We start from the raw sequence: 16,173 nt of genomic DNA on the forward strand, positions 1-16,173 counted from the left end.
TAACTGGTACAGTATATCGTTAAAACTCGACAAATTCGGGGCGGGCTTAAAAACACAAAAACAAGATGTTTTTGAGTTATAAATAATAATATAATCTAACTATGTTATCCAAAAATATCAAAAAGTGAGGAAATAGGGGAAAACGTTAAATTTTAGTCGATAATTGGTACAGTGCCAGTACCACTTCAGATTTACAAAAATAACTGACACTAGATACTGAATCAGCAATTAAAAAAAAGAAAAGGATGCTTGTTAAAGGGTTGCCTTTGTTGTTTTTGAACAAACGGGTCATCATGTTGAGCATAATAATGAAAACAAATGTTTAATATCCGTTCACCCTCATTTGCGCGTTTAAATGAAACAATTATCCTTGAATCCTATAATGTATTGGACCTTTGAAAGTTTACAAAATGATTTTAATTACGTGATTACATATCGTAATTGCCTAAAAATGTTAAAAGCCGATCAGGATCGAACAAATTTTTGATGCATGCGTTATATGAACGATGGAGAGGTTTGGAACATTATGGAATGTAGAAATATTTAATCTGAGTATACTAGACGGATAGAGATATAGACAAGTTGTGTCAAAAATTAACAATGAACACTTACATATCATGGAGTATTTAAACACATTTGCCATAACTTTTAAAAATCCTTGTAAGTGTTAGGATTTCTGTAGTCTGAATGCGATCTTTTACTTCCTCGTTTTAAATTCAACCAAATTAGAAAAATGTTGGGATAGTGTATGCTTAAAATGTATTTAAATTTCTTATCACTTATCACTTTCAACGGTGATGTTATTTCGGAATAGTTTTAATTGAAGTACTGCTATATCGTAAGTTATGTAGTTTATATACAATAAATAAACATAATGCGTACCATTGGTTATTATTTTAAAAAGAAGACAGCATTAACTGGATTCGTATATGAGTAAACAAAACCGTATCAGCTGTCATATTTAGTCATCGAGGGTGTAGAAATCTAGATTAACAATTTTCAGTCATGCTGAATGCCAGTTTGTAATCAGTAAGGTGAACGGTTGTTATAAAAACTTATTTTATCAATCCCATTGAAATATGTTTGGGAACTATGAAGTATCATAAAATGAAGGAAACAAATCTGTTACTGATATACCGTAACTGAATACACAATCGACCTGTTTCGAAATATAATACCCATTCGTAAAAACAATAGGACGAATTCTTCGCAAAAATTATCGTATGCATATTTAAATGCCTAGCTGTCGAAAAATACACAAATCGTGTGTCTCAAAACATGTTAAGATGTGTCCTATTTAACGTAAATAAAAACCAACATGGCTTTAAGTTGAAAAAATAGTAAACGAGGTGAAGATTTACAAAATTTTGTAGATATGGAACAAGGTAATTAAGTAATTCAGTTTCGTCCATAACATTTTTAACAACAGCAATAATATAAGTACAAGAGTCAGTAAAGGCAAATTCACTTCACACGATAACGATAGCTTTGTATCAATAATGTTCAAATCCAGCAAAAAAGTGACTCGAAAGACTATTTCCAGCAGTAGGATTATTTCTAAAGGTCCAAAATAGCTGATATGTATCTTGATTTTCCCCACATGAACACAACACACAGTGCATGTTGATAATTATATTTTTTTTGCATGTTACATGTACTATTATTTCAATTCATCTTGTTTAGGAGGAGGATGGCAGAAACATGCTACCATATTACCCAAATCTGACTTTTAACATGCAAAATCTAACTTTTCTCAACTTGCAATCTATTTATCGTGACATGCATTTGTTATGTCAACGTGCAACTCAATTATGTTAATATGTGAATTATTTATGTTAACATGTAACACTTTGATGTTTACAATCAACATAAATCTCCATTAAAATTAAATTTAATATGGTATTTCATAATTTATGACTAAACCAAATGGCTAGCTTATCCCCCAGTCTTTCCTAGAATATCAATATAAAAAATTCTTTTGGATGTTGACATAATTATCCTGCAGTTCGTTAATGCATAAGTTGTATATTAATATTTCTGCACAGGAGTCGCCGTTTTCATCAATTTGTTGTAAATAAAAGATAAACAGACAAAAGCCTAACAGTGAGCTTCGCGAGCGTAGCGAGCGAACCCATGTGACGAAAATATCGCTCGTGCTAGCTTTACAAAATTTCGTTAAAAAAAACAGCATGGTAGATTGCGGGAAATGGAGAAATATCTTATCACTTTACATTTTTCATTTCATCAGTGAATTTCTGATCGAATATGTAATATGGATTCTGTGTTTGCTCAGCTGAAAAGAATATTTTTTATGTAATTTTGTTTGATTCGTTGACAGACCATTTGAAATTCACTTAATTCGAAACTGACAGGTTAGTTTTTGTTTTTTGTTGCAATTAACATCTGGATTTTTTTTTCAGAATAGAGAAAAGATATGAGACACATGCAATGTGTCGTAGATGAAAGTATTGGTGATTTTCACTGGATGTTAAAAAACAGTAAACCAAATCTCAAATCTTCATTTTAGTGTTTATCGGGAATCCATTCTTTTAAGTAGAACGAATCTCATCTTAACTCATCTATGAAAACATTACGTTGTACAATATATACAATCGTTGCTAAATCATTGGCCTTTTGTACAAAAGTGTCCTTCAGCTAGCGATGGTGATATATGTTGAAGAGTAGCGTATCCTGGGGTTTTTTTTCAAATGAGGGTTTGAAATTAACTTGCAACATTTTGCTGAAAATTACAATGCATAAGTAGGTAGCAGTATACATTCTAAAATGCAATACATATACATGCACATGTATGTACTGAGGTATGTTATCATTAATAGAATCGTTTTTGTTCTCAATGACATATCAAAGTTATAAATTGTACAAAAAGGATACACTGATATTTTGTTGTTGATTTTAGTGTTGAACAACCCTCTATCTGTAACTAGGATCTTCTACTGTAATAAACTACACTGTATGTTGGCATCGGGCTTCTCTGTATTATTAGACAAAAGTACTTGTTCTGTTGCACAAAATAGATTCATTTGCTCGGTAAATCTTTACAAAATCAAGGATTTCTCTTTTTTGACCAAAAGGTTTTAATTATTTATTGCCATTAGTTTAAAAACTGTGTTTTTAAAATTAATGAACATAAAATAATTGATTGAGATTACTGATTCATTTCACGTTTTTTGGTTTGTTTTTTTGCATAACGTTGAGGAGAGACAAATCTATGTTAAAGCCAAGCAATTTCATTAACATTATATAGTATATCTGCTGCACAGTTTTATGTAGTTTGGCCAAAGATATATATCTCACCAACAGATTTTAAAACAATAAAAAACATTATAGCTTTTGCATAATATAGTTTGATTTCAAATTACTTCCATAAAACGACAAATACATTACAAATTAAATTTAAACACGATAGAATACGAGATATGTAATAAAACAGTCATCATGCGTAAAACGCCTTATTATAGATCCGATATATTTATACATAAACTGTTTGCTGTTGTACAAGTAAAAAGAGAATTATTTTCTGAAAATTCTAATCTCGTACTCAGTGGCATCCCCTCTGATGCCACAGCAATTGTTTTGGTTGTTTTTCTGTTTCAAGTCCGCTGGAAAGAATTTCAGAAATATATTTATCTACAAAGATTTTTTTTTTTTTTGGCTTGCGAGTATGCAACTGATTTTTCAATTAAAAGATTTTTTATTAAAAAATAAACTAAACCAAAATATAAAATATAATAGTAAATATACTATATACCGACTTATATATAGATATATAAAATATAATAGTAAATATACTATATACCGACTTATATATAGATTGATTAACTGATTTGATATTGTTGAAATAGCACGGCTTCATTTCTTTTTTATTAGTCGTTGTTTATGTTTTTCTTATCACCATCTTCAATTAATGTCAACAAAAAATGCGAGAGTAGGTCTCGAATTCTAATAGATATTTCATTCTGATGCCCGTGACATTTTTTAAGTAATTATTTGCATACCGTTTCTTGCTGCATTTCACTTACATTTTCTTACACTCGTATTCAAATATAACGAAGGCATCTACTTGTTTTTAAAGAGTATTTCGTCTAGTTTGCAAATATGTTATTTCCTTTTAAACCTGTCACTGCCAAAACTTTCTATTTGCATGTGCATTTATTTAAGGACTCATCCTTCTACTTTATTATTTTCAAGTTTTTAACAATTTTTTTCTATATGACATTAAAGGTATGCTTTACCGACATTACTTTAAGAAATGATACAATAAAAAATTTGGTTTGATTTTCTCATACTTGACATTAAACTTTTTGACATTTATATCATTTTAATTGACCAAGGAAGACGCTCTCATTCTTGCAAGAGGTCTAAATTATAAAGTAAATGCTTCAAAATCATATCTAAAATGGAAAGGGAGATCTTAACGAGGCCGGGTCTAATTTTTTCTGCCCTAGATTTTTGAATGAAATTTTTTACAAGAATTCCTACTGATATAATTATTATTTTAAGATAAAAAAAAATAAGACATTTACCACACCGTTTGTTTAAGGGGTCATCTCAAAGTTTGTTAATTTTTAACATAGGCCCCTATGGGATTTTGCTTGAAATGTACCAAATTTGCACATTTTTTAAACTTCTGCCCTAGGGATTTCTTTTTCTGTTCTACATATTAAAGTTATAGCTAAAAGGCATCAAATTGTCAAATAAAAAAACCCTTTTACCTCCTGGTTTGTTCCAGGGGTCTTATCAAAGTTATTTTTTGTACGCCCAATTTCCCAGTTTGTCAGATAATGGCTATTTTTTATTTGACAAAGACGGAAATGGTGATATTTATTGTATTATTAATACATTAAGATATATTTAAGTAATAAATAAATATATAACATCACATTTTAAGGGTAATTAATATAAAATACATGGTTAATGTCTTGAAATAAATGAAGTAAGCGATATTTAGGCGGGTTAAGAAAACGTGACAGAGGGTTAGGCTTGCGGAACCCTCTTCACGTTTTCGACCCGAGCCCAAATATAGCTTATACTTCGAGGCATTTATATTTATTCCACAATATAACATTAATTTTACACATCAAACGAGCTATTTTCAACTAGTTTCGCTGAATATCTGCAGTTGAAACTATCCCGTCATGGCGTCAACAAAGCAAAAAGATGACGTCACAATACAAATGAAACGCTGCGCGAAAGCGTGCGTACTCGTTTTGTACTCGGCCTTGTTAAGTGGCATTTAATAACGACATGCAATACATTTTACAATTCTATGAAAATTTCCATGAAGAATTTTACCTGAATTTATAATCTTTGATTTATCAAATACTTTAATTTATTTATCTCGTGGGTCCTTAGGCATCCAGCCTTCTTAAAAGTTACAAATTCTGAGACCATGCCGCTACCACTATCAAAGGAATATGCTGCAATATTTTACGGTCAAAAAAGGTTAATACGAACGCCAATGAGAAAGTAAATGAGCCAAAAACTCAAGAAAGCTTCTTGATCAAACATTATCCATTTTCGTTTCTGTTGTTGTTATAAACTTTTCAAATTTGTTTTCCAGAGGCATTGGGTCAATTTAAAATTCTATAACATTTAACCCCAAAACACACGTTTTGAAATTGTTATAAAGGCAAAGAGTATAAACTCCTAAGCAAGATTCAAACTGTCAACTCCCACACAATCATAAGCTTGTACATGTACATATATTATATTCCTTTTTCCATAAATGGTTAAATGTAATATATGAAAGAAAATGTGATATCAATTTTGAATTGTTTGCAACTACCTGTAAGTTAACCCTTTTTGCTTTTATATCAAACTGCAAACATATTTTTCATACAATATCAAAGCCCTGTTCATTGACATAGTTATATTTTTTAAATGATGGATGAAACATTTTCTATAAAGCATATTCCCAAAACCCACGTGAGTTTCCAACAAATTCCATTATTTTGAGTTCAATAAATAATGTGTCTTTTAACAGATAACTATCTGTTTACTCATTCATAAACCTATTGACAATGTTTTTTTGTTTTGTTTTGTTTTTCATGATTTATTTCTTTTATTACCATTCAAATACAATAGTTCTATATATAAAGACAAACACACCAAAAAGACAGAACACAAACTTTCATTCTCACACTCATTCTAAATGTACATTTACCACGGTTACTAAGGGGTTACTGCAGTATACATTCAGTTCAAGCATATCTTTTACAACATACACCATAGCATAGAATAGCATTGAAATCTCATAGCATAGCATTGGAATCTCATACCATAGCATACAATCTCATAGAATCGCATTCGTCATATCATACCATAGCATACCATATCATAGCATACGACATTATTTTAACTCGGTTTTAAATGTTTTTATTTGAAAAAATAAATGTTTACATAATAGCTTTGTGGTAAACTTTGGCTTTTTAATTATTTCACTTCGATAGTGTGGAACTCTTCTGTGTATGGAGGCGTTTTTGTTCCAGTCTCATAGCATAGCATAGCATACCATACCATACCATTAAGCCCTTCATTTCAATTTCTCATAGCATAGCATACAAATCTCATAGCATACCATTAAAATCTCATAGCATACCATTAAAATCGCATACCATAGCATAGCATTAAATTGTAAAAGATATGCATGAAATGACTGTATGATGCATGTCAAAATTACATGTTGATATAGATATATGTGTAATACCTATTATAGCAAGTAAGCATATGGAGATGATTAAAAATAATTAAACATGAACGTTTGCAATAAGATTCTCAATAGTTTTCCACCTAGTAATAAATTCATCACATCTCATTTTTATTGCAAACAACTTTTTCTCTACCAAATACTATGCCAATATTGATTTCAATAATTCGCTAATATGCGGATCAGAACTTTTCCTTGATTTTTAAAAAATATATTGTTTTGTTAATTATATCAAAATATTAACAACATCATTTTTTATTCTCTTGTATAGCCAAATATTACTTCACTTAATGAGAAGTTTATATCAAAATGACAATAAAATGACAAAAAATGCTCTAATTGCACCCATAATTGTTTACTCTTATGACAATAAAAAAACAAATGTTCAATTGACTCAGGTTCTTTTGTACAAAGATTGCATTTGTTATTGCATGTGATTTTGCAATTGAATAAATATTTTTTTGCTCCTAGAATTCTATGGAATATCCTATATTCCAACGATAATAGTTTACTGTCTTTTGTACAATTAAAAAGTGCATTATACTTTGATTTCCAACTAAATGTATCATCTAACTCAAGTAAAGTTTCCCATTTATGTTCATGTTTAGCACAAAAATGGATATCTTGAATAAACACATTATACACGTCTTTGTTATTTTTTTTGTAAAATATGTATAGATGCTGGTAGGAGAGGAAATTGCTTATGTGCATAATAGTTGTCATTAATATGTAGACAAATGACTTTTTTAAATCCAAGTACAGTGGTAAATGGCGGATTAACACCAAATTCATCAAGCTGGATAAACTCTCCAAGATCATTAAAAAAATCAGACAAATACATAAAGCTTTTCTTATATAAACTTTCAAAAAACAGTGATTTTTTATCAATTTTGATTTGAGGATTAAACTAGACAGGAATGTGTTGTGCATCCAATGATTTATGTACAATGTCAATGTAATCACTATATGCTATTAAAGTTTCTTTCCAAAATAAGTTGTTGATACTATTTGAGAGTTTTTTTGGATAATCAGATCCTAATTGCAAAAGTTTAGATATGGTACTTCTTGTAATTACGCTATAGTGAGTACTCAGTAGATTATCTTTTGATTGCAAAATTATCCTGAACCAAGACAGTTTCAGTGATTTGATGTAGGAATCTAAATGTACCATTTGGAGCCCCCCATCAGTATACTTCTGAATTAATAATGCTCTTGATATTTTATCATTTTTTCCATTCCAAATGAATTGGAAAAAAGTTTTTCCAGTTGTTTTAACCACTCTTTACTTGGTGTGAGCAATGTTATGAAAAGATGTGTCATTTTAGGTAGTAATATTGACTTTATAACAGTTATCTTTCCAAAGGGAGTTAACTGCCTTTTAATCATGTTATTAACTTCCTTGATTATCAAGGAAAGTTTATAATCAAAATTTATTTTTGTAATATTGTTTAGACTTGAGTTGAATTTAATTCCTAATACATTGAAATCCTCGTTTGTCCATTGTATTTTAAAACTAGAGCATAAAATATCCTTGTTTCCTAACTTTGACCCTATCCAAATGGCCTTGGTTTTTCCGAAGTTTGGTTTTAACCCTGAATATTTTGAAAATTGAAAGAGAAGATCTAAAGCTGATTTTGAACTTTTTTCTGTTCCATCTAAAACATAATTGTATCATCCGCATATTGAAACAAACAGATATATCTTTGTGTGTTTATTCCTTTGATATGTCTATTTTGTCTTATCATAATACCCATGATTTCTACACATATATTAAAAAGATATGGTGAAATTAGATCTCCTTGTCGACATCCGCGCCCAATATTGAAAAAATCTGAAAAAATTCCATTTTGAATCACACAATAAATTTGCAACTGTATAACATGTTTTCACCCATCTAATAATATTTGGACCAAAATTGAAAAATTTAAGTGCTTTGAACATAAAAGACCATGATATCGAGTCGAAAGCTTTTTCAAAATCAATAAGTAATATCATTCCAGGAATTTGCCTTAATTTTGTTTCATTAATAATATCATAAACAAAACGGGTGTTTTCTCCGATAAACCTACCCTTTAAAAAACCCTTTTGATTTTCATTGATAATGTAGTCTAGTACTTGTTTTAGTCTGTTTGCGATACATGCTGATATTAGTTTATAGGATACATTTAAGAGTGATATTGGTCTCCAATTTTTTAAATATTCTCTACATTTATCTTCTTTTGGCAAGATATATATTATTCCTAGTTTTTGAGTTGTTGATAGTAGTCCCTTTTCAAAGCCTTCATTACATGTAGCTAACATTAACCAGAAGTGGCATATATCTTTCCAGAAAAAAATTTAAAATTCGGCGGTAAAGCCATCTGAACCTGGTGATTGATCGTTTTTCATATTTTTTAGAGTTTCTAAGGCTTCTGAATAGGTTGTTTTTCCTTCTAGTTTTTCACACATATTCCTATCAAGTATGTTAACCGAGCTTTTATCTATAATTTCTTCTATAACAACATCATTCAAGTCATTATCTTTATTGCTATATAAGGTTTGATAAAAGTATTTAATTTCACTAAGTATTTCTTGTTGATTTGTGATTAAAACTCCACTGTCATTGGCAATTTTGGATATTGTTTTGTTTATATAATTTCGTTTTTCAAGTGCAAGAAAATATTTAGTAGGCTTTTTGCCCTCTTCAATCCATTTAGCACGAGCTCTTACCATTTAACCTTTCATGTGTTCTTTTCTGATTAATTCTAACTCATTTTGCAAAAGAATAAGTTCATCATTATTAGTTTCATATTCATTATTTCTTATAGTATTCATCTTTTCTTGTATTTCTTTTTGCTAGTTTACTCTATCTCTTTTTTTTCTCGAGCTGTACTCAATTGTATATCCTCTAATATGGAGTAAGATCTGCTCAAAGAAGAACTGGTAATCAATAGTTAGAGATAACAGGGCATCTGGTATTTGTTTTATAGCTTCAAGTGAGTCTGATTTTTCTGCATACTGATGTTTTTGAGAAACTATAACTGTTTTCCTTGCTTTTTGGATTTCCTATGAGTTTGTAGTTATAATAATCTAGAGATGTTTCCTGAACTAAATTAAAATCTCCAGCTATAACAACGAAGTCTCCATAAAAGCTTTCAACCTTACTTTGAATATTTTCATAAAAATCAGGTGAGTCACGATTGGGGCCATATATATTGATAAGAATGATACTGTATTTTTCTATTCTTAGATCAATTGCTGAATACTTACCAATTTCATCAGTTGTTACTTGAATGATTTCATATTCAAAATTATTATTAAATAAGATTGCCACCCCTGTTTTACCTGGGCTAATAAAGATTTCATATTCCCACATTGATTGTACCATATTAACATCATCTTCTGTGAAATGTGTATCTTGTAAAAAATAAATTGACTTTTGTTTCTGTTTCAAAAAGTTTATAACGTCCCTTCTCTTTTCTATACCATGCAGACCTCTACAGTTAAAAGATAGTAAAGACAAACTCATTAACCGTTATAATAGAAAATGTTAAGAATATATTACAGATTTTCTTAAATGAGAATATGCATTATGTATGACTGAAAATGGCTCATGAGAAGAGAAGAGACACGTATATTGACACAAACATGTAGTTCCACTCTGTTCATTTTTTCTCTCATACTAACACACACACTGAAATAACATATATACAATGAAAAAATAACACTGAGCATGATTTAAACCCCCAAAAACGGCCGAATCAAATCGATAGGGCTCTGAAATTTTCCCCAACCCATAAACAAATAATAAACTCACAAATGCGAGCATCGGTTAACATTGTGTCCCTAAACCGGAAGTTCTATTGTGCACAGTTCTTACCCTTGGAAACCAAGTCTAAATTTTTGCTTGTTCAATGTCTTAATGTAGAATAGTCGTCTCCATCTTCTGACGGTGATGTTCGAAAAGTGGCTGCATCATGTAGATTACTGTAATCAGACAGATCCGTACTGTGATTTTGTGCAGCACATGCATGATCGTAAGTGTCTCCATCTTGTTCTGTTTGTTCGCGCAAATGATTGTAGACGTCTTCAGTCCTTTCATCTTGTTTGCTAGACAAATTGTATCCTTGTGTTTCTTTTGCAAAAGAGTATGGAGATAATGTTGCAACATTTTGCTGAAAATTTAAGATATATAAGTACATGTAAGTTACCTATGCATTTCACTGTATTCTGAAATGGAAAGCAAATATCCTGAGGAAGGTTGGCATTTATGGGGTTTAGCACCCTCTTAGTGACAAGGTGATTACAAATTAATATGAAAATATTAGAAATATATTTGACAAAGAAATAAACTGTCTCTCTTTTATATGTGTTTTTCCTCTCAAATTGTCGTTTAACTGCATTTAACCTGTATCTCAAACGACCGTGTAGTGAGCGACTAGCGCGCTAGTTTCCTTTCGTCATCGAAAGCAAGATTTTTTGTCCTGCCTGGATGGCCCAGTGGTTAGCGCGGTGGCCGCCCACTGCTAGGAGAATGGGTTCCAGAGGTCGTGAGTTTAAGTCCCGGGCGGGGCGGAGGTGGAGCTCCAATAAGGTGAATTTCTCTGTGCTTTATGTTTATCTATATCATTCACTATGGGCAGGTATATGTCAATTTGAGAGTTATTGCAATGTTTGTTCTTATTATATGTATACATGTATATCTATGCAATGTGTATTGTTCCGATCCTCAAAAATTGTCGTTTAACTGCATTCCACCTGTATCTCAAACGACCGTGTAGTGAGCGACCAGTGCGCTAGTTTCCCTTCGTCATCGAAAGCAAGATTTTCGTCTTGCCTAGATGGCCAAGTGGTTAGCGCGTTGGCCTCTCACTGCTAGGAGAATGAGTTCCAGAGGTCGTGAGTTCAAGCCGCGGCCGGGGCGGAGGTGGCGCTCCAATAAGGCGAATTTCTCTGTGCTATATATATATATATATATATATATATATATATATATATATACCGATGATCTCTATCAAATAGATTTTATGCGTGCATGTTTTGTTAAAGTCGTGCAGAAATATGTATATACCTGATGTGATTTATTGCACCTTTTAAAATCTTAAATTTTTAACATGAAACAATCTTAGAGCGTTGATTTGACTCTGAATTGAAAGTATTTGAAAAACATTTCAATGCGGTTTTTTTTTTATTTCTGCAAAATGCATTACTACATTTCATTGCCATTTTACCGGTAAGCAGTATATGCTTCAAATACTGTTCTCATATATACAAGCATGGCCCTTTCGATACAAAATTATACTTTATACTTAATTTATGTGGCACATTATTTATCATACTGGTGCGCTAATATATTTTTTTCTTTGACAGCTACTGTATTTAGGTTTCGTTAATAGTATATGTATATTTCATGTATATTACAAAATCATTATAGTACAGAAGTATAAAACAAATATTTTAACTTTCTGCCTTTATTTACGTCTGCATAAACTACTGTTTCGGCTTTCTCAGTATCTTTTAACAATCTTAAATACACTTTTGAAATTTGGTTTACCTTCTTACTGTTAGTAAAAGAAATTTGAGCATCGCTGGCACCACCGTACGTTCTGTTGTCTGCAAACTTAACGTCAGGTTCCTCTCTTTTAAAACAAAAATATCCCTACTTAACAGTTGTTATTCATTTTGTTTGTTGTGGATACATGTATGAAGAATATTTGAAAAAAATAGAAAAACTTTATCAGCAAACTTACCTTTTTCTGGTTCGAAACTTTAATCTTCTGTACATCAGGGTCGTTACGACAGCAGTTACAATTACACCAAGAGTAAATCCTCCAAACAGCGACCCAACCGTTACTCCAATATTGGTGTCTTTAGGAAATTTAAGTAAATTTGTATGTGAGTATTGATTAAAAAAATTGTCGAAAATGTTCGATGTAAAAATGCTTAGATTATTAGATAACAATTTATTATAGAGGAAACAGATTTATTTATTATTTGCAGTCTTTATCTCTTACGAAAAATCAAGATCTAAATATCAAAAATAGAGATTTGCTTTCATATTTATTCGGTTACCATGTTGCTGACTATTTGAACTTCCAATTCCAAGACTGTTGGCTGATCTGGATAAAATAAATTGATAATGATATTCAAAGACGTGCATACACACTTAGTCATACAATGTTACAAATCCCAGTCGATAAACAGTTTAGTTTTTCTTAAGTCAGTGTATTTTCTAAGGAATCGTTTCAGTTATATAGATATGCACAATCATTATACACAATCCAATAATTTACCCCAACTATTCCATTTTGGACAAGTACATTATGCTAAGAAAGGACTAATGAACACTGTTATTTGAATTAATGCAAGTTCAAAGAGACGATTTTTTTTTATTCAGAAAGCCGAATACGGGGGTTTTAAGTAACAAAACTACAACAGAGAAAACTTATCAAGCTGACGTGTTAAACCATACGTTTTGTTCAAATGTTGATATAAGCTGAGTACTACTATATCATCTAAAATTTCTAGGAAACTGGAATTTATCAAAATTAACAAAAGATCATGCTTTGGTATTTTAGACACGATTCTACAAATATTATTAAAGATTAAGATGTTTTCTTAAAGTAGAAAATTCATTTTGATACCTGCATACATGTATATCAACGTTCAAAATTTCCAATAAAATGTTTTCTATATTATATAATTCATATAAAGGAGAAATATTTAAGGAACAGATTTACATCGGTAATACATGTTGTCCAATTCTATTGAATTTATTCAATAAAATATGTTTAAAAATTCATATAAAATGTTTGATCAAACCTGGATAATTAACATTACTCTGTATTCTAAAAAAATTCTAAATAAAAACCCGTTGTGTACATGTAATTAAATACCTAAATCATTCGTAATGTTTATACGTACAATCTAGAAGACAGTATAACAATGCTGTTGGTAACAGTCCTCCGTCTAAAGTACAGTTGTCTCTTACTCATAATGGGTTTTTTTTATTTATAATGTAAACCATCAGCATATTTATCATAAACTATAATGAAAGAGCTTTTTTTTAATCTAACATTACTTTTTTTCACATGCAAAATCTATAGCTGTGAACTCTTTTCCACAAGTGCATATTCCGTTTTCACATATTCCAGAGTTATTACTTCCTGTACATTGTTGGCTTAAGTTGCAAAACCCACCAACTGGAACAGTGTCTGAAATGATAAAATGACTTCACGGGTAGGTTAAGGCAACTGCGAGTTTAATGACCGTCAAAATTATGATCAATTTAAAAACTGTTCATTTTTATGAAAACAGTGCTGAATATGAAAACCAAGTGATGTGTTCCCAAAGATATCATTTTTCTACTTCGGAATCGACTCGATCTTTGAACTTGCCGAGCCATGGTATCACGTGACAGTTAAAAATAGATCACGTTTTACCTTAACAAAAAATGAAAAAGTGTAACACTACCCCGAAGTTTATTTGTATGTTTGCTACTATAATTCGATCGGCAATTAGTTCATGTTTATTGGTATTAATGCTAGAATCCTATTGTTAATCGCATTAAAAAGATAATGTAAACATTAATCGAAAACCCTCTCAACTTCTATAATTTCATTTAAAATACTACGTAAAAACTATGTTTCATTTAAACGACGAAGCACAGGATTCTAGCAGCACTTTTGAAGTAGTTTAGGCCATATACCGTTGAGATTTACCAAAGTCATCTTTCATTATATCTGGGGGAGTGTTACACATTTGCCTTTCTTTGAACACATTGACAGAGGAAAGGATGGTCAAGCCATATAAATGTGGATCTGCTTACCTTAAAACACTCGCTGATAAAACAAAATATCCATACCTGTGTTATCCTGATTACATCCTAACTGACACTCATCTAAATCTTAGGTATCTGTATTAAATAAGTCTTATTTCGGCATTGTTTACACTGCATTCCGATGATTTGTCTCCCGACATGCTCTTCTCTATTTAACATGCTTGTGACGTCATCAATGATAATTATACGTAATAGAGAGAAATCGAAGCTATATTCAGTTAGAAGAGTTTCTAGTGATATTTCATGCCAGTAGTTTTTATAATTTAAAACTGAGATAAAGTTAAAATCGACATGTTTCTGAGTATAAAATGACATCATGCTGCTTACTGTGACGTCATATCGATCAGAGGAATTTGATCGCTGAGAGTTGCCTTATCATACCCGCGTTATAAAAACACGAAAAGAAAAAAAAATCGGTCCAAAAATGTAAATGATACTGTTAAGCATAATAAACATTTATTGATGTTTAGAACCAAATATCTTAAAAGTTTACTTAAACGAACGTATTAATAGTATTAAGGTCAGACGACACGTTCCTCAATTTTATATAACTTTTTCCAGGAATTTCTGTGCAAACTGCTAGAGAATGCAATTTCCTATCTAATATTCTTGAAAATTCACTTGAATTGCTAATATAAAAATACGGAGAAAGCCGCACGGCTCTAACCACTCGGCCATCTAGTCATATATTCATATACAAGTAAATTTTAATCATTTTAAATATCATTATAAAAATTATATTTTTTCTTGGAACTCTTTATTACGAGGAGATACAAAAAGATGCTCGAGGAACGTGTAGTCTGACCTTAATACAATATGTATGCCAGCAATGTATATTACGCATTCATTAATAAACAGTTTTTCATCATTTTAGTAAAAAATGTGTAATTTACACATGAACCAAAATTTTAAACAAGAAAGTTTGAAATCCATGTACCTTTTTGTCAAACTTAAAACTACATATCTACAGTTTCCATTAGATTATGCTAATCCACATTATCAAAATTATAGCTTTAGGTCATTTATGGTCACAGTCACTGTTTTGATGGCAGTATTTTTCTTTAAAGTTGATTTTTGTGTGTGTATTTTTGTGACATGTTACCTTAACTGTACATTAATATCATTAAATGGTGTTTGATCATGCAATCACGAGTCATTTAAACATATATATGAGAGTCTATCCAGTTCATAACCCGTCCTAAGCTTTCATCATATGCTTAGTGAAGATACCATATGAGCAAATATTTTTAAGTTTAATAAGTTTACAAACCTTTAATGCAGCTATCTGTATCAAATGCAGAATACCCACTTATACATTTGCATTTTCCTTTGAAACAAACTGAGAATGGTTGTAAACACTGTTCTGTTAGCTCACACGAATCATTTAATTCTAGATTTCCTAAAATCAAATAAAAAGTAAGAAATGGTGATAAAATGCAATTTTTATTTATTTTATAAAGCTTTAATTTATTCTATAATCAACTTTAGTAAAAAAAAAACCGCAAGCAGATTTCTCTTTAATCTCTTAACATGAAATTTAAAAAAAAAAGAAATAAAGACAAAGTGCAATTTTTATTTATTTGAAAGATTTTGTTAAGACTATATTTAGAGACATTTAATAATATGC

The 16,173-nt window shown here is 30.6% G+C and overlaps 1 protein-coding gene across 1 annotated transcript in view; it reads right to left on the reverse strand.

Annotated features, from left to right (window-relative positions):
- Nucleotides 1–8,355: 8,355 nt before the first annotated feature.
- The window catches only part of LOC128160231 (uncharacterized), a 53,094-nt gene continuing 45,276 nt past the window's right edge, over nt 8,356–16,173 (reverse strand). The window contains exons 8-13 of the mRNA XM_052823528.1: nt 15,817–15,945; nt 13,788–13,920; nt 12,779–12,825; nt 12,457–12,574; nt 12,261–12,345; nt 8,356–10,881 (exon numbers count right to left, since the gene is read on the reverse strand). Of these exons, the coding sequence (XP_052679488.1) occupies nt 10,618–10,881; nt 12,261–12,345; nt 12,457–12,574; nt 12,779–12,825; nt 13,788–13,920; nt 15,817–15,945 (776 nt within the window). The 3' untranslated portion in view covers nt 8,356–10,617. The remainder of the gene's footprint in view (nt 10,882–12,260; nt 12,346–12,456; nt 12,575–12,778; nt 12,826–13,787; nt 13,921–15,816; nt 15,946–16,173) is intronic.

Source organism: Crassostrea angulata, chromosome 8, assembly GCF_025612915.1.
Source record: "Crassostrea angulata isolate pt1a10 chromosome 8, ASM2561291v2, whole genome shotgun sequence".
NCBI lineage: Eukaryota > Metazoa > Mollusca > Bivalvia > Ostreida > Ostreidae > Magallana > Magallana angulata.